General features: G+C 52.7%; 1 protein-coding gene across 5 annotated transcripts in view; it reads right to left on the reverse strand.

The window, feature by feature from the left end:
- Positions 1-1239: 1239 nt before the first annotated feature.
- ECE2 (endothelin converting enzyme 2) overlaps positions 1240-19301 on the reverse strand; it is a 34484-nt gene continuing 16422 nt past the window's right edge. Inside the window, exons 1-19 of one of the 5 annotated variants that reach the window (XM_049881449.1) lie at positions 17449-17555; positions 17084-17170; positions 16604-16739; positions 16156-16371; positions 15627-15751; positions 15366-15512; positions 15203-15268; positions 9425-9613; positions 8389-8531; positions 7890-8004; positions 6352-6462; positions 5369-5467; positions 4823-4900; positions 3998-4098; positions 3701-3811; positions 3508-3575; positions 3138-3328; positions 2928-3023; positions 1240-2210 (exon numbers count right to left, since the gene is read on the reverse strand). In XM_049881449.1, coding sequence (XP_049737406.1) covers positions 2034-2210; positions 2928-3023; positions 3138-3328; positions 3508-3575; positions 3701-3811; positions 3998-4098; positions 4823-4900; positions 5369-5467; positions 6352-6462; positions 7890-8004; positions 8389-8531; positions 9425-9613; positions 15203-15268; positions 15366-15512; positions 15627-15751; positions 16156-16371; positions 16604-16739; positions 17084-17170; positions 17449-17484 — 2292 coding nt within the window. In that variant the 5' untranslated portion in view covers positions 17485-17555 and the 3' untranslated portion in view covers positions 1240-2033. Of the gene's footprint in view, positions 2211-2927; positions 3329-3507; positions 3576-3700; positions 3812-3997; positions 4099-4822; positions 4901-5368; positions 5468-6351; positions 6463-7889; positions 8005-8388; positions 8532-9424; positions 9614-15202; positions 15269-15365; positions 15513-15626; positions 15752-16155; positions 16372-16603; positions 16740-17083; positions 17171-17448; positions 17556-19301 lie in introns of those variants that run through there. The other 4 variants (XM_049881452.1, XM_049881450.1, XM_049881447.1 and 1 more) reach the window with 4 other exon arrangements.

Consider the following 19301-nt stretch of genomic DNA (forward strand, 5'->3'; position numbering starts at 1 on the left):
GCTTTCCCTTGGTCTTGGAGGTCTAGAAGCCACTTTGCTCCTGACTGAGGAGCCAGCTATTTCCTGTCCTCAGTGAGCAGTCAGCACTTCAGGGGACATGACAGAGACCCACTCACAGCTCTTAAGGGGGACCGTCTGATTCCATCACAGAGACCAGGGACCCCCCACAGCAGTCACTGCCAACATTTCACTCCACCCCTTCCAGACTCAACAGACCCACCCCTTCCCACACCTTGGGGGATATCAAGTTTTAAAGAGAATCGAGACTGGACTCTTTCTATTGTTCTGCTCTAGTTCTCATTGTACGGATGAAGAGACCAAGGTTCACAGAGGTTAGGTAATGGACTCGAGCTCCGACAACCAGCAGAGCTTCAATTTCAACCCAGGTCTCTTTGTCTGCAGTAATACAGCTCAGGTGAGGTCTGTAAAGTGGAAACCAGAGCCCTTCTGGAACAGAGCTGCTGAGGATTCTGTGAGCTCCTGAAGGTGAAAGTACTAGCAGACGAAGAGAGCCAGAGGGAAGTAACCATGTCATCCAACTTTGTATCATCCGTGCCTGGCACATCACTGGTCGTCAATACACTAAAAAAAAATAATAAACCTATGAATGAATAAATGAAGAAAGAAACGAACCTAGCCCTGGTGCCTGGAACACAACACAAAAAGTATTCCATAAATGCTTTTTTTTCCTCCCTCCGCTGGAGAGTGGTGGCCGTATTTGCAGGCTCTGTGCCTGGCACTTGAGTGTGTGTAGGTGACATGAGTGACTTAGAAGCCTGACCCTGGGAGCCACGGGGAAATTCTTGTCCTCTCGGCTACAGGCAGATGCTGGTGCTCCAAGCTCCAGGTAGTGGCATGCTACCCTGGCCAGGGCTTCTCTCCACTGCAGGGTAAGTACAGGTCACCCACCTTCCAAGCCAACCCTGGCCCAGCAGTTAGCTAGACTGTGTCAGGCTCAGTGTGCACCAGTGGCTGCAGAGTGGCCGGTGATGGGGAAATGGCCACAGTGAGCAGAGAAGGCACTCTACCTAGCCAGGTTCCACGTCATTCTATTCCCCCACCCTGCCTCTCTGTGTCTTCTCTGGGCTGCAAATCTCAGTCCCCTGTGTCTGGTGAGTGACTTAATGAGTGTCTAGAAGATGCCTGGTATATAGCAGGTGCTCAGTAAATATCGGTGGGATGAGTAAATGAATAAACGAAAACAGGAGTGAAGAGACAGGCTGACTGATGTGTGTCTATTTATTGGCACGGGGTCCTATAGGGCCAAGACCACTCCCTCCTCACCCTCTTCCCTGTAAAAATAAACTCTGTCCATCCCACTCCCTGCTTTATCTGCTTGCTTTCTTGGTGCAGGGAGAATTGGTCACCCCTGAGACTTGTGCCCCAGGATACAGGTGCCAGCACACCCTGTGCACATACACACACATCCCCTCTCGGCCCAGGGAAGTAGGAGGCAGGAGAAAGGTGTACACAGGCCCTCAGGCTTCCGCTAAGAACCAAGCACAGCTGGGCTGTCAGTGAGGGGCAGCAGCGGTACTGGGAGCAGCAGCAAGGGGAACATGGGGCAGCCCCTAGGCTGGGGCTCTAGGTAGCTAAGTCCACTCCCAAGATAGTGCTGGGCGAGCCTTGGGGAAAGTCTGGGAGGCACACCACCCAGGCTCTGCCTGGTCAAGTGGGCAGGCACAGCAGGCCCCTGGGCCACCAAGCCGAGCGAGCCTGTCACCAGAAGAGACGGACTCCCTTCCTGTGAGAGCTGGTGAGCCCCCGCCCCAGGCCTCCTTCATGTGGGTACCCAGACAGGGGGACACAGACGGATGTCACAGTGAATGGTGGAGGCTCTGCTGGAGGCAGGGGCACCCCCGAAGCAGAGGCACAAAGTGGTGTTTGAGGAGAGCTGGGACACATGTCACCTGTGGTGTGGAAGGGCTAGACCCAGCCCAGCCTACCTTCATCTCTCCTAGCCCCAGAGCAAACAGCCTCACTGGGCCAGCTGCCCCAGGCCCCCAGGGACAGACTTCTCCCCTCATCCAGGTCTACCACACCTCACACAGCTGCCCTGGGTTCATGGGAGAGCCGACAGGGCAGCCGAAGTGCCGCAGGAAGTCACGGGAGTTGGAGAGGGTGCCCAACACGCGGAAGCGGGCAGGGCTGTGGGGGTCAGTCACCAGCCCCTCGTGAGAGCTCTCTGGTGTGCGGACCGAGCACCACACCTGTGGGCCAGGACAGACATGGGGACATATGGTGTCCAGTGTGGGCCAGGGCTAGTCTCCACTTCAGCAGAGCCATCCCAAGGGCACAAGCCACTGCTGCCCCTGCCCCCAGCTCAGGAGGGCTCTAGCCCCGCTTTCCCCAGGCCTCAGGGGGATGGGAAGAGGGCTTAGCCTGCGTCTCCAGCCCAACCCCTTCGAGGTCAGCAAAGACTGGGGATACACCACCCTCCCAAACTCCTTCAAGGCCTTTCATAACTTCCCTGGACACTGGATTGCCAGGATGGACATGTCTAAGGGTGAAAAGTAGAGCCCCAGGGACTGACTGCCTGCTACAGTGCCAAGTATCTAGAGACGACCCTGTCTGAGGCCTGGTCCTGCCACTTCCTTTATCCTGGGTGCTCTTCGGGGAGCCACTTTGTCTCCCCAAGTTTTGGTTTCCTCCGATATACCTAACTCACAGGAACGTCGTGAGGATCAAAGGCCCGCTCCCCACCCCTCACCCCTCAAGCAGGGCAGCCCTGCCCTTTGAGATCTCTGAAATCCTGCTGAAGATTTCTCCCTCCTCTCAGCCTCAGACTCCTTTTGTGAGCCCCATTGGAGAGGTTCTGGGCACCAGGCCTTCCCAGCCCACCTTCCACACCCCGACTTCAGCCCATTTCCCAGCCCCTCCCCTACACGCCCCTGACTTCTTCCTACATCACCCGGGGGAGGCAGTACCTGGGCAAATCCCACAAAGAAGAGCTGGTGGTTGGTAAGCCCCAAGGCTGGCAGCTGCTGCTCCTCCCCGTGCTTTCTCAGCCATGCTTCGTAAGCCTGGGGCCGGGCACAGTGGGCAGCAAGTCCATCAGGGCCTGCCCACCTCCACCCAGTGCCTTTCCTGCCACGCAGGTGGGACTCAGCCCCTGGAGGGCTGACCAGGCCACTCACATTGTAGGCAGCCTTAAGCCCCCCGTTGTCAGCAATATTCTCCCCCAGCGTCTGGCGGCCGTTGAGGCTCTCCCCGTTGACCTGGTATTGGCTGTACTGCTCCTCCATACAGGCCGTATGGTTCCGGAAGGCCGCCAGGGACTCATTCTGCCACCAGGGCCGTAGGTTCCCTTCCTTGTCATACTCACGCCCTGGAGAGAACTCACCTTTGCACCCCACCAAGGCAGGCCTCACCCCTTTCAGGCAGGAGGGCCCCATCAGCCTTGGTCCGCAGACTCAAGAGGCCCTTGGGCCTGGCCCCCAACACCCCAAGGTCTTGCTGGAGCCACTGGGAATTCTGGGCCTGAGGGACAACTCCACGGGCCCCTACCTTGGTCATCAAAGGCATGTGTCAACTCGTGGCCCATCACCACACCGATGCCACCGAAGTTCAGGGCCCTGGTGGATAAAGCATACTGAATGAGGATGTGACGGGGGGACCTCTGACTCCCACCTCCAGCCCTGCTCCTGGCCCGCCCACATGCCCAGGCCCCAGCACCCAGCTCCTCCTGCCTCAGACACACTTGGGGTGGTTGCGGGCATAGAAAGGGGCCTGCAGGATGCCAGCAGGGAAGACGATTTCATTCTTGGTTGGAAGGTAGTAGGCATTCACAGTCTGGGGGGTCATGCTCCACCTGGGAGAGAGGGAGACTGAGTCTCGGGTGGCCCTGACCCCACTGGTGTCCCTCCCACCCAGCAGTCCTGACCTGTTTCTGGCAAGGACCCAGAGGCTCCAGTCCAGGATAAGTCCTGTCCCCCACCCTGGAAATCTTCCCCCACCTCTCCCACTGCCCCAAGTGCCTGCGGCCCCACATGCTCACTGGTCCTTGCTGGGAGGCTTGCGCAGCTGGTCAGCCATCACCTTAGCAGAGAAGTTGTACAAATTCAGCATGTTCTGGAAGAACTCCTCTGAGACGTCATACTACGGGAGCGACAGGAAGGAGTGAGCACACAGGAGGACTTGTTGGAGAGTAGGACAGTCCCAGCTTGGCCGCTACTTTGCACCTCTCTAAGCCTCAGTTTCCTCAACCGTAAAATGGGAGTCAAACGTCGACTTCACAGTATTATCGTGATGATTAAATGCCATCACGTATATGGAATAATAAATAATAATTCCCAATATTTAAGAAGCACTTCTGTTGCACGTGACATATTTTTTACACACTGCCTCCTTTTATTCTTAGCAACAACCCTATGGGGTAGGTACTAAAAAAAAAAACCTTTTGCCATCTAGTCGATTCCAACTCACAGCAGCCCTGTAGGACAGAGAAGAACTGCCCCATAGGGTTTCCAAGGAGAGGCTGGTAGATTCGAACTGCCAACATTTTGGTTATTAGCTGAGCTCTTAACCACTGCGCCACCAGGTACTAATAGGATCCTCATTTTACAGATGAAGAAACTGAGGTTCAGTGAGGTTATGTAACTTATCCAAGGCTGCATACAGTTATTTAGGGGTGGAATTTCGCTCAGGGTTGACTCCAAATCCCTGGCTTGTAAGCACTGCATTGTGCGGCCATCTGGCCTGCAGCCTGGAGAATTAGCACCTGAGAACCAACAAGGACCTCCTTCCTTCTCAGTGCTTGGACCCCAATTACTGAGCCCAGAGGACACTGTCCCCTACAAGGCTGAAGTTCAAAGGTACTCACCCCATCGTAAATATCGTCCAGCTCTTTGGGTTCCAGGATGAAGTCGGGGAAGCCAATCATGTCGTAGATGGCGTCTGCCTAAAGAGACCAAGTTAAGGTTTCACCCTCTTCAGGAGACCCTGGGTGGAACAAACAGTTAATGTGCTCGGCTACTAACCGAAAGGTTGGAGGTTCGAGTCCATACAAAGGCACCTTGGGAGAAAGGCCTGGTGATCTAATTCCAAAAATTAGCCATTGAAAACCCTATGGAGCACAGTTCTACTCTGACACACGTGGTGTCACCATGAATCAGAATTAACTCAAAGGCAAATGGTTAAAAACCTGTTGTTGAGTCGATTTCGACTCATAGCAATCCTGTAGGACAGAGTAGACCTGCCCCATAGGGTTTCCAAGGAGCAACTGGTGGATTCGAACTGCCAATTTTTTGGTTAGCAGATGTAGCTTTTAACCACTGCGCCACCCAAAAAAAAAAACAGATTAAGCTTCCAATAAAACTATCCTCCACCCCCACCTCAAGATGGCGCCCCAGCCACAGCTACAGCTCACTTTCTCCTTGGCTGCCCGGCGGGTCTTCTCATCCATCCAAACCAGCTGTCCCAGGGCCTCCTCAAAGGCTGTCCGGATCTCACTGATCATCCCCTCTGCCTGGGAGGGCAGGGGCACAAGTCAGTCCCCTATTTGCACTTAACACATCACTCTTCCCCCACCCACACAGCACCCCTGCCACATCCCTGCAGGGGACACACGGGAAGGCCTGGACTCATGAAATAAAGCCAAGCTGGGGAGGATGGGAAGGAAGCATGATTTGTGAAGGTTCTGGGATGGTGCTGGGTGGCTTTTTTCCTAATGAATTAAAATTTTAATTGACAATAAGTTAATTAAATTAATATAATTTTAATATAGTGTACTGATTTTTATCTGATTACAAAAGGAAGGCCTTAATGGTAGAAACCTTAGAAAACTGATAAGAGCTGAGAGAGAATAGATATCATTGAAAACCCATTTCAGGGATAACTTCTTTTATCATTTTGATTAGCTATTTCTAGTGTTTTCTTTGCCCAGATATATAAATAGAATATGGAATTATGTCATAGAACATATACATTTTTTGTAACCTGCACTTTTTTTCCACTTCATCTATAATCAGTTTTAGTCCATAATTCATTTTAACCACTATTTATTTTTCCCTTCCCCTGTGGATGGACATATAAATTGTTTTCATTTTTCCCTATTATAAACAAGTTTGCCACAAACATCTTTGTAGATAATACTTTAATTGTACCCATTATCATCACCCAATAAATAAATTTTTTCTAGTTATATAGGTAAGAGAAGCTTATTGTAAAAAATTTGAAAAACACAGAAAATTTTAAAGGACAAAAAAATTCCTCATAACCGCATTGCCCAAAGCAACCACTGTTTCTTTGTTGTTGTTCCTACCAGTTTTTTTTTTCTCTATGTCACATATAAATACACAGTAAATTTTAAACAAAACAAGGGGTATTGTTGGAAGAAGCTTGGAGACTCACGATTTCCTTGCTTTGCCGGTCAAATGTGGCCTTCACAAAGAGGGAGCCCAGAGCGAAGCCAAGGGCGTCATCCGTGTTGGAGATGCAGGTCTGCCATCTTGGTGTGCAGGACTGTCAGGGGACAAAGAGCCAGGCCTCTCAGAGCTGGCTCTGTCCTCTGGTCTGAGGGCCCCTCTCAGTTCTGGGTTTGGGGTACCATCTCTCCCTCGGACCCCAGGGAAAATGAAGGGCAATAGCTCAGCATACCACACCAGCAGCAAAATCTCAGGAGAAACAAGTGTGCTGCCAGCTCTTCTCAGCACTTTCCTCCAATGAAGTTTCTAAGTGGCCCAACGGGGTCCAGAAGTTTCTTTGCTCAGTTCCACATCCCAGTCTTATGTGCAGTTCGTGGCACCAGAAACCTGAGAGTCATCCCAACTTGCTCCATCTCTAACCCCACATTCAGTCCATCACCAATTCCTATATGTACTAAACCAAAAAACCTGTTGCCATTGAGTTGATTCGACTCGTAGCGACCCCATAGGACAGAGTAAAACCCGCCCCACAGGGTTTCCAAGGAACGGCTGGTGGATTCGAACTCCTGACCTTTTGGTTAGCTACCGAGCTCGTAACCACTGCATCACGAGGACGCCAGTCTATTTGTATGCAGGCATCATAATCTCTCCTGTCCACTGCATTGCCACTGCCCTGCCCTAGATCACTGAAGATGGCAGATGCCTTCTAACTAGACACTCTGACTCCATTCTCAGGTTCCCCACACTCCTCTGCTTGGCTGCCAGAGAGATCATTTAACACATAAACGCAGCCATGGTACTCTCTGCTTAAAGCCACACCATGGTTCCCCATCCCTGAAAGGCCAAGCTTCTTAGCAGGGCATTCAGGTCCCTTCATGGACTGTCCCGTGCCTGCCTCTCCAACCTCAGCCTCTCTGCTGCCCTGTGCTCAACCTCATACTGAGCAAACACAAGCAGACCCACCGTCCTCTGTCTGGCCTCTAGGAATTTGCACATTCTGTTCCTTCTGCCTGGAATGCCCTTCTCTCCTGCCTTCCTGATGAACTCATGTTTCACATGTCACCTCCTCAGGGAAGCCTTTCCTGTGGTGAACCCACCTGTGTCCTATAGTGCAAAGAAAGTCTTTCACTCAATGTGACTACTCATCAGCCCAGAATCTAGTGTTTGTTTACATGTCCACTTCCCCCACTTGATGGGGCATCTTGAAACTAAGACCTGCACCACTTATTCACCATCTTCTTCATTATCATCATCGAAGCTGACTGCCTATACAGTTAATCCTCATGACAACCCCACAAAGTGGTCCTGTTTTACAGACCACGAAATGGAGAGTAGAAGGGTCTAGAAAAATACCCAAGGTTCCATAGGCTAAAAAAATGGAGGAGCTGGGGTTGGAACCCAAGTCAGCTGATCCCAAGTCCTGCGCACCAACTATATCATGAGGCAAATGGCACACGACTCACGGTAAGTGTGAAGCATCAGCTAGGCTGGACGAGAGAGTGGGCGCAGAGTCAGAGAGCTCACCTTCTTGGTGCCATAAAGGGTCTCCAGAAGCTTCTCTTGTGCAGACTCAAAGCGCCGGTCCAGGCTGGAGGTTGTCTTCTGCACCAGGTTCCAGATCAGGTAATTGTTGAGCACACTGGCGTTTGGAGGAGAACATGAGGTAAGGGTGGCCCCAGAGGAGAACGTGAGAGGAAGGGGCAGCCCCAGGAATGTGCAGTCCGCAAGAGTCCTGAGAGGCATGTGTGGGAGCTGACTCAGAATCCCTTCCTCTCACCCCGGGACCACACACCTGCCTCCAGAATCAAGTTGGGGCAAAGTGTGGGGACAGAGATCACAAGTTGGCAGGGACCCCAAAACCCCGGCCTAGGGAGACTAGCCTGCAGACATTGTTGGGATGTTTGGAAGGCCCAGGCCCTCATCAAACGCTGCTCTGTGTCTGTGCCAGGTCCCCATGTTCTGCCCTGCCCAGGACCTCCACAGAGCCCTGAGCCATACCCTGGCATCTTGGGCTTCTCCCCACCTTGGCTCCGTGCTGTTGATGAGCTCTGACACCTGTTGCAAATAATCGGTCCCATACACCACCACAGGCTCAGAGTCACTCAGCTCCAGCGGCAACAGCAAGAAAGACAGGAACTCCAGCCAGTCCATGGAGGGCGCCAGTACCTAGGAGCAAAACAGAAAATCTCAAGCCTCCCTGCCTTCATCCTGGCTTCCAGAAGACCCCTCCCCTACGGGTATGCTGTAGTCTGGGAGCCCTTCCCATTGCCATGGCAACAGCTACTGGCTGCTGGGTGACCCCTTCTTACAATAAACCATCTTTCAGGCCTGAGCACCCCTCAGTCTGGGAGCCCAACCACGTTCTGTCTGTACACAGGTGGAAGACCACCTGTGTATGATATTCAGTCAGGGCACAGATACTCAAATATCTCCATAACCCAAAAACCAAAAAAAACAAACCCATTCAGTTGAGTCAACATTGACTCACAGAGACCCTATAGGACAGAAGGGAACTAACTGCTCCATTGGGTTTCCAAGGAGGGGCTTGTGGATTCAAACTGCCGACCTTTTGGTTTGCAGCCCGAGCTTTTAACCACTGTGCCACAAGGGCTCTGTTTTCATAACAGTTGATAGAATACCAGTCCCCTGAGGCCCCCAGGGCACCTTCGTACTTGGCTCCTTCTCCAGCCCCCACCCCAACTTCTCCATAATCAAACAACTAAAGGGCTGACGCCTGAGGCAGTAAGGGCCTTCCTGGAGCCTGCTCCAGTATCTATTCTGATTGTTCTGTTGGCATCTTGTACAAGCTGTTATGGAGTTAACATCACCCCTCCATGCATCCCCAGGCCCCAGGAAACAGACCAAAGGATCGCCCAGTGACAGGTGGCCTGAAATGATACCAGGGTGCTTTCCAGGATAGCAACAGTACAGCTGGGAAGCTCCGAAAAACAAGGGAAGGAGGAAAGGATCGGCTGCCTCGGGAGATGCATGAAGGGATGCTGGCGTCTGTGCCGGGCACTGGTCCCTCCCTGCTCTCTCCCGTCCCCTGCCTGCCCCACCTGCAGCTCAGCGATGCTCATCTTGTGATAGATCTTCTCCTCGTCACGCCGCTGGTCCTGGGGCACAGTGATGTTGGCCAGTTGAGTCTCCAGCTCCAGCACCTGCTGCATCTGCTCCCGCGTGGAGGCTGGCCGTCCACCCAGCAGCACCCCCAGCTCCTCCATGTAGTCCAGGTAGGCGGTAAGCACCTGCCAAGGCCCAGAGGACCCTCAGAGATAACCACCAAGTCCTGCCAGAAGCTGGAAGGACCTGTTGTAGCCACCACCTCTGTCTACCATGTCGTCTGCTGACCCTTCTCAGAGGCCTTCCTGGACCACCCTGTCCCATTTCTGTCACTGTGCTTTCCACCGTCTGCTATGATCTCGTTTATTTGTGCATTTGTTTAATCATTTCTGTCCCCAGGGAGAAGATGAGTTCCAGGAGAGCAGAGACCATGGCCAGCTTATTCACCACTGTCTCCCTAGGGTCTAGAACAAACAGTGCCTAGCACAGAATTAAAAAAAAAAAAAAAAGATGACCAGGCCTTTCTTCTGAAGTGCCTTTGAGTTAGAAGTCGAGCACATAACCGTTTGCACCACCGTGGGCTCCTAGTACAGAACAGATGCTCTGCAAATACTCGTCCAGCAGAAGGACCTGCTTCCCACGCTCTGCCTCGCACTTTCTACAGCGCTTCTGGTCTCTCGGATCCTCAGTGACCATGTGCCTCATTCAGCAGCTGAGTGGCCCTCATGGGGAGTCTCGCCCACTCCCTCCTACCTCCCATCCGTCCAGAACTCAAACTTGCTACTTTCTCCACTGGTCGCCAAGTGGGAGAACAGCACAGAAAAGAAATATTTAGTTGCCACTATTTTTTTTTTTTATGGGTTTATGTATACATGTGGAAACCCTGGTGGTGTAGTGGTTAAGAGCTATGTCTGCTAACCAAAAGACTGGCACTTCGAACCTACCAGGTGCTCTTTGGAAACTGCATGGGGAAGTTCTACTTCGTCCTGTTGGGTCACTATGAGTCAGAATCCACTCAACAGCAATGGATTTTACATATACGTGTATACATGGAGCCCTGGTGGCTAATGGTTAAGAGCTCAGCTGCTAACCAAAAGGCCAGCGGTTCAAATCTACCTATGCGTCCTATAGGGTCGCTGTGAGTTGGAATCAACTCAACAGCACGCAACAACAAGACGGATACATGTGTCAGGCTCTCTGCTAGGGCTTTACATGTAATTGTATCATTCCCCACTCACGGCACCTCCATAAAGTGGCTATCATCAGTCCCATTTTATGGATGAGGAAGCAAACTTGGGAAGGCTACATGACCTGACTGGTCTCACAAACTAGCAGGTGGCAGAGTCGGAATGTGATTCCAGGGCCACAGCCCTAGCACCACCTGGGCCTACCACAAACTCATGCTGCCTCACCTCTGCTGGCATCTGAGCTCCACGAGGGCAGGGCTGTGTCTGCTTTGTTTGCCACAGCAGTCTCAGGCACAGAGTAGGTGCTCAGGAAATATTTGCTGAATGAAAGCCTGCAAACAAACCCTCAGCACCGACTTCCCAGGGTCTTCCACCCAGGGACCAGAGTATGCCTTTGTCCCGATGCCGGCCCTCAGCTCTCTTGCCGTCTCCTCTTCCTGTTCACTGAGGAGCTTTAGCTTCCCTTATGTTCATTGCCTGTGCTCCAAAACGTCTCCTTTCCCACCTCGCTTCTTCCTGGCTGCTGGCGTACCAATCCCAGTCATCACAGCTCCTGGGGGGTGGGAGGTTAGCACAACCCACCCAACCCACCCAAGGCACGTTACCCCTTTCTCTCCCTACCTTCTTACCTTCAGCTTAAGACTTACTTTGGAGACTTTCCTGAACCCTGCTGTTAGGATCTAATTGTGTCCCCCAGAATATGCGTTGTAAATCCTAACCCCTATCTAGAGTCCGCATGAGTCGGCAACAGGTTTTATACCTGTGTTTATAATCTCATTTGGGAATGGGTTTTCCTTGTTAAGAAGCCATATCAGTGTAGGGTGTGTTTTAAGCCAATTACCTTTGGGATACAAAAAGGGCAGATTAGGCAGAGAGAAGGAAGCAGAGATGAGGGAACAGAGATGCCAAACTACATGAAGATCACCAAGGAACCAAGGAACAAGGACTTTCCCCCAGAGCCAACAGAGAGAGAAAGCCTTCCCCCAGAGCTGGAGCCCTGGCTCTTAAACTGTGAGAAAATAAATCTCGGTTTGTTAAAGCCACCCACTTGTGGTATTTCTGTTATAGCAACACTGGATAGCTAAGACATCTGTGTTACTCCTGAGTGTTTATCCTATCTTTACATTAAATCGAAGAGGTGACCCTGCAGCTTCCCCATCCCAGGAGGACCGCCTGCCCAAGGCACCCAGCCCCACACCCACAGCCAAATGTGGGCTCTCTCCTTGCCCTCTTTCAAGTGTGGAACTACATGGTTCCCTCCTGCTGTCTCCAAATTCTCTCCTCCCTGACTGCCAGTGATGCAATTTTTTTTAAAACACGAAACCACAAACCTGTTCACATCACTCTCCCACTTTTGAGTTTTCCCTTCCATGTCTTTTGGGATAAATCCTAAATCTTAAACCTGACCCACAATGCCCTGCATAGTCTGAGTCCCACCCTCCCTTCCTGCTCCTGGTCAGTCCCTGCTTCCCACAGCAGAGCCTCTGCAGGAGCTCTTCCCTTTGCCTGGAGCCACCTCCCTTTGCTGCAGCCTGCCATCATTCTGGGACAGGCTGCACCTGTTACACTCCCTCTCAGAAGCCCATACTTCTCCTGTATAACGGTCCCAACAGCTGTGAGCCCTAGGTACATGGGTAGTTCATGTCTTCTCCCCGACTTAGAGGTCAGTGACATTGTCTTGTCCACCACTGTGCCTAGAGGAGGGTCTAGTGAAGTATTGCTCCGTAAATGTTTGTGAATGAATCAAAGAACAGACGCTTCTGCTGGTTGTCCTACACCACAGAAGTCTCCTTCGATGGCTTTCTTCCTCTTGTTACCCTTAAAATACAAGAATCCGAATCCAGACTTTCTGAAGCCATTGAGGCTGGATGAACCCCCAAATGATTGCCCCAAGAAAATATTTAAAACATAAACCAAAAATATTCCCTGAAGTCTTCTTTAAACCAAACAGCAGTTTTAGCTTAATTAATAAAGAATGTCTGCCTTGAGCATTGTGCTCTTTTAAAGAACTAAATCTATGGGATCAAATTGACAACAGCAGCTTGAAAGGTTAGATGGGAAGTTTAGGGGGCAGTGAGTTTATGTTAATGGGAGGGTGAAAAGGGGGGGTGAGAATGGTTGCACAATTCCAAGAATGTAATCAATATCACTGAATTGCACGTGTCAAAGTATTGAATTGGTTATGTTCTGCTGGGAGCCCTGGTGGCACTGTGGCTAAATGTCAGGCTGCTAACCAAAAGGTCAGCAGTTCAAATCCACCAGCCACTGCTTGGAAATCCTATGGGGCAGTTCTACTCTATCCTATAGGGTCACTACGAGTAGGAATTGACTCGATGGCAAAGGAGGGTAACAGGTATGTTCTGCTTTATGTGTATTTTCAACAACAATAAAAATAAAATAAATTATTTTTTAAAAATACAAGGATCTCCCTTTTTCCTTTCTCCATTCTTCCCCCACGCTTTCACCTCTCTTAAGCCTTTGTCTAGATGTCTAAGGAAATGTCTCTCAAGTTCCTGGCTCCCTCCAGGCTCGTCCTCGATCCAGAGCTCCATGCAGCTTTCACAACTGACCTCTGACTCTTCCACTGGTCTCTCCATGTAGATAACACCCAGGTCCCTCAAACTCGAGCGTCTAAAACGAGAGGCCCCCACTCCCTGTGTGGCTGCCACATGCAGGATCACTAGCTTGCACCCCTCCCAAACACCAGGTGAGGTAGCTGCTGTGACCTCCACTTCTTTTTTTAAACTTTTCTCTTTTTTTTTATTGTGCAGGTTTTAAGTGAAAGTTTACATCTCAAGTTAGTTGCTCATAGAAAAATTTATACACATATTGTTATGTGACCCTAGTGGCTCTCTCTATGAGACAGCATACTCCTCCTTTCCACACCAGATTTCCCGTGTCCAATGAACCAGCTCCTGTCCCTTTCTGCCTTCTCATCTCACCTCCAGACAGGAGCTGCCCACATAGCCTCATGTGCCTACTTGAGCTAAGAAGCACACTCCTCACCAGTATCATTTTATGTCTTATAGTAAAAAAAAAAAAAAATTTTTTTTTTTTTAGTCCAGTCTAATCTTTGTCTGAAGAGCTGGCTTTAGGAATGGTTTTAGTTCTGGGTTAACAGAGAGTCTGGGTGTGACCCCCATTTTTCAGGTGAGGAAACTCAGCCTTAGAGAGGTTAATCAAACCGTAGCAAGCAGCAGACCTGGGATCGAAGTCCAGGTCTGACTCCAAAGTCTGCCCTGTCCTCTACCACTGCACCGAGCTCTCTTTCCCAACATGCTCTCAAGCTGGGTCTTCCCTCAGACACCCTAAGTGTCTAAGGAAACCGCCATGCCACCAGCCCTCAGGCTTACAGCCTCAGCCTTCTTGCCTCCTCCCTCCCTCTCCTTCTCTCTTCTAACTTCCAGCAACCAGGACCCTGGCTGCCAGGACCATGTCTCCTGCCTCCTCCCCTTCCTCACCTCCCTTCTGTCCCTCCCTCCATTTGGGACCTTAGGACCCAGAGCCTGGAGTCCTGCAGAGACTCTTACCTCATCGCCAGACCGGTCTCTTGCATCTGCTCTCACCCCCAGCCCAGGTGTCTTTACTGGTCACTCTTTCCCAGCTCTGGAGTGCACAATGCCTCCCTGGGCCTATAGAACTAATTCCTTAGTGTGGCATTCGAGGTCCCTCCCTAACAAGTCCCAACCCACCTTTCCAGCTTCCTGTCTGCTCTGAGGAAACCCTGGTGGCACAGTGGTTAAGAGCTACGGCTGCTAACCAGAAGGTCAGCAGTTCAAATCCACCAGGCACTCTTTGGAAACTCTATGGGGCAGTTCTACTCTGACCTATAGGGTCTTTATGAGTTGTAATCGACTCAACAGCAACAGGTTTTGGTTTGGTCTGCTCTGAGCTCTCTATTTTGCCAAACTGGACCCCTTCAAACACATCTTAGGTTTTCCCTCCTCTACACTTTCGTTCAAACTCTTCTCTCAACACAGCATGCCCTCATTGGCGCCTACGTATTCTACCAGGACCCAGCTCAAACACAGTTTTCAGAAAACCTTTGCTGAGTCTCTCCTCTTCTGAGTTCTAGAGCCCCTCTTTTGAGCCATGTCCCGTGCTGTTTGGCTCCATACTTCCATCTACACTAAAACCTTCCTCTGGCAAGGGCTGTAAAGCTTACATCTTGGAATTCTCTGCTGCACCTGGTACACGGTAAAACCAGTAGTCAACTGCCGCGGAGTCAATCGGACTCATGGCGACCCCACATGTGTCAGAGCAGAACTGTGCTCCATAGGGTTTTCAATAGCTGTGATCTTTCAGTAGATCACCAGGCCTTTCTTCCAAGGTGCCTCTGAGTGAGTTCGAACTGCCAACCTTTTGGTTAGTAGTTGAGCCCTTAACCTTTTGTGCCAACCAGGCACATGGTAGGTGCCTATAAAATGCTTTCTGGATGAATAAAAGTAAGGAAGGGAGGGAGAGAAGGAGGAGGGAAAGACAGTCAGCTCACGAGGCAGCAGGATAGGCTCACGTTCCCTAGTCTGACCCTGGGCCAAGGAAAGACTAAGCAGGGGGAGAGGGGAGGGCTCTGAGGGCATTCCTTACTTTCTCGTTGGCAGTCTTGTTTAGGTAGTAATCTCGAGAGGGCAGAAAGAGCCCAGACTGGTCCACCTGCAACAGGAATAAAAGACTCTCATGTAGGGACCCCCAGCCCAGCTCACTGTCACAGGGGAGGGGAGTATGGCCTCATCCCTCTCCAGCTTGGTACCTGGATGACATTGCTGTTGGAGCTCTTGGAGTCGGCGCTGACATAAACAGTAAAGAAAGGGGTGGCCCTGTAGGTCCCTGCCACTGCCTTCAGTACTTCCATGAAGTTGTCCTGGTCCCAGGGCCCCGTAATGTTCCAACCACCGATCTGAAGAGAGACCATAAGTGGAAGCTATGCTACAAGGGCCCCCAAAGCTCCCCCGGGCTGTGTCTCCTTCTGAGGAGGGGACTCCCCTGCCCACAGCCCACCTGGCAGCCCTACCTTGTCGATGAGGTCACGCAGCGGCTGGGCTCCCAGCTCCTCAATACGCTCCACACGCAGGCAGGACAGGTAGAAGCGCTGTGTCTTCCGTTCAGCTTCGCTGCTGGAGTTGAAGGTAGTGTTTTCTGTACGGTAGAACGCAGGGTCCAGGTAGCAATTAGTTAACTACTGGCGGGGACTTCCTGGCCCACAATCCGTCTTTGCCCTCTTTATGAGCAGTCCCCCAATGTAGACCCAGGGAAACTGTCTGAAAGAGCAATTGTGGCTTCCTCTCCCCAGCCATGGAGATGCTCCCTAGATCAATCTAAACATTCTAGACTCCCTGGCACCTGCCATGCCTCATTATACCCAGAGGTCCTAACCCTCCCCCCAAAGCCCCTTTCTGCTTCTCAGCTCTTGCCCTCTGCACCCCACCTCAGGAACGTTAGCATCCACTTTCCCATTTGCCTATGGACCGTCTCTGAGCACCCTCAAGTGCCAGGCCCTATGGTGTGTACTTGGCACAAGACCCCCCATCGAGCCCACTCACCCAGCAGGTGCTTCAGTACGGCCTGGTTCTGGTCCCAGAGGCTGTTGAAGGTGTTCCAGCGAGAACGCCCATCAGGCAGGGGGTTCCTGCGAATCCAGCCTCCACAGGAGAACTGGTAAAAGTCTTCACAGGGCCTCACTCCACGGTCCAAGGACTCCAGGATTTTTCCAGCCACTCGAATGCAGGCCTCTGTGAGGCAGGTGCTGTGGGATGGGTCTGTGGCAGGGGACACAGCCGGGGGTAGGAGGCTGTCAGTCAGGTCAGTATAGGAGAGGCAAATGCTTTGGGGTGGGGGGGGACTGTAACAGCTGAAAAGTTATGAGGAGACAGAAAAGCCAGGGGCGGGAGCCTGTGGGGAACCCGGGCCACAACCTGAGACAATCTTAGAGGCCCTTCAGTCTTCAGAGCCCCCAGGTTGGGAGGGTGATGACAGGTGTGGTGCACCTACCTCTGTGGTACTGGACCCCCAGGGCCACAAGGCAGCCCAGAAGCAGTGCAGCCAGCAACAGACAGACACCTGCCAAGACCAGCTCCAGCCGCGTGTGGGAACCTAAGAGGTGTCTTGTCCCCTTCGGGAATCCCACCTGGGGAGGAAAGAGTGACAGAGAGAGAGAGAGCTGCAGGGGAGGTAACCCAAGACCACAGAAATCGTCCTACAGGGCGAAAGCACCAGGGGTTTCCAGAGCCTGGAGCCAAGAGGCTAATGGGGATAACTTTGGGCTCAGGGGCAAAGAGGCGGCCTGGCTGCGCCCTGAGCCTGTTTGTGCAACGTCATGGCTTCGAAAGGCCTCACCACGGTCCTAGCGCTGAGGCCAGAGAATGAGCAGGGTTGGGGGCAGGTGACCCTCCAGGGCAGCCCAGACCTCCTGGGTGTGCCAGGCCTCACGCCCAAGCCGGCCTGGTGAGAAAGAGGGAACCCCGTGCCCACCTCCAAGGCGTCCGGGAAGGCCCCGCCCTCTATGGGGGTCTCGGGTGCATCTTCATCCCGAAGCGTGGCCCGTTTGTACTCCACCATCTGCCAGAGAGTCCGGGGCACCATGTAGAAAAAGGGCTGTGTGCCCACCGCCCTGAACCAATGCCCCTCGCCCGCCGGGCCCCCCCGCTGCAATCAGAGCCCCCATATCCCACCTGCCGGGCACTTGGAGGAGGCCTCCGACTATGTCCGACACCCTCCCCAAGTGCGCAGCCCCATCTCCGCGAGCCCGAGCCCCGGCCCGGTGCCGCCTGTCCCCCCGCCACCGCCCCCCTTTGCCTCACCCCCGCATTGCCCTGGGACCCGGGGCCCCCACTCACGTCGCCGCCTCCCAGCTCCTGCAGCGCGACGTTCATGGTAGACTCGGGCGGCGAAGCCCTAGGGCTCCCGGAGGCTGGCCCCGCCGCCCGCCATCACAGCCGCTGCCGCCGCCCCTGCTCGGCCGCCGCCGCCGCCGCCGCCGCCCCCGCCAGCCCGGATCCCCCTCCCCCCGCGGCGCCGCCCGAGGTGGGGGCGGGCTGGGAGGGGAGGAGCGCCCCCGGCTCCCGGCCATCCGCCCTGCGCCCCGACCTCGGCGCCGAGCGCCCGGACCTGCCGGCCCGCAGCGCTGCGCCCAACCAGCCCTCTAGAAACGCCGGAGACCCCACCCCTCTTCAGGGCCAGCCCCACATTTCAGCAGCGCTCGCAGGCAAGCCACCAGTAATTCACATTCCTTTGACCCAGGCCCAAACCGTGCTACTATTCCTTGGCCCAGTTCCCCAAATTGCCGCCTCCCCTGCACCCGCTTCAAACACCTTTGGGAAATTACGCCCTGGTGAGAAACTTCTCCCCCTGTACTCAACACAGACCCCTCTCTCAGCCAGTACACCGGCAGCTCACCCACATGCAAGGTGTCCTCACCACAACCACAGAAAGCACATAAACCCAAAGGGCACAGGCAGACACCCCAACACACAAGGCACTCACACAATGTGGGCTGCATACTCACGCGCAGTGCACATGCACGGCAGCCGCAGCTAGTGCACGAAGTGCAAGTCTTTCTGCACCCCACAACGCACACACAGAGCGCTCGGGCAGCATCCAGGATACACACACAGCCCACAGGCGGACTCTACTTTGCCCCTTGCTTGGAGACCTCCGCTTTTACTCTCCAAGATAATTGTTGTCATCAGAGCAACTCACAAAAGGAGGCTTACAGATGGTGACAAACAGGCAGGGAAAAAAACAGCCCTGCTCAGATATTTAAAGAGAAGACGTGCTAACACTTCTAACTTGGGGAAAGCAAAACCGTTTCATTTGGGAGATTTACAAGAGGAAAAGAAAAAAAAAAAAAAAAACCGAGCAATATTTACAAGAAAGCCGATGAGGGCTTCCATGCACTGCCTTCCACTTTGTCATTGTGCAGTCAGGCCTGGGGCTTTTGCATTCTGCTGTAGGAGTGTGCATCCTTTTCCAACCCTCCCCAACACAGTGCAACTATTCGACTTGAGAAAGTCCAGAGTGGTGCTGAGTACATAATGACTCCTTGACTCCCCGCCCGCCGCAAGATACTTTGCGCCCACGTTTCTAATGTGGGATGCCCTTGTGGCCAAGGAAGGGTGGATGGTAAGCGGGTCAGGCTGAGAAATGGCGGATTTGCTTTCACTGGCGTCTTCCAGCCCAAAGTTGCACGCTCTCAAGCAGGAGGCTGTATGCTGTCATAGTTAGGATGAAAGGCTGTAGGTTCCGTCCCGTGTCCAGACTCAGGTTACCCATTTGTAAAATGAAAATCAAAATGTACCTACTTCAGCGGATGGATGTGAGGATTAAATGAAACTGTACTTGGAAAGTGCTTTAGGACAGTGCCTGGAACATAGTGGGCACTCAGTATTGTTAGCCATCACCATCATTATTATCAAAAACATAAAGCCAGAAGTGAGAATTGTTAGGCTGGAGGAAGCCTGTTCTGTTTCCCAGATGGTGGAGCAGGCACATGGGTTCCAGGTTAGTCAGGGGTTCTCTGAGCAAGGAGCGTTCATATCCAGCAGCACCCAGGTCTGCGACAGCAAGGCCTTGGGAAATCCACTCTGACAATCTCTGGAGTTGTGCATGTTCGCTCTGGTGACAAAGCTGCATCAAAGCACTCCCCCTCCACTCATGGCAGCAGGGTCCATCCTGCCCCAAGGGGAATCTC

This window comes from Elephas maximus, chromosome 1 (genome assembly GCF_024166365.1).
Source record: "Elephas maximus indicus isolate mEleMax1 chromosome 1, mEleMax1 primary haplotype, whole genome shotgun sequence".
Taxonomy (NCBI): Eukaryota; Metazoa; Chordata; class Mammalia; order Proboscidea; family Elephantidae; genus Elephas; species Elephas maximus.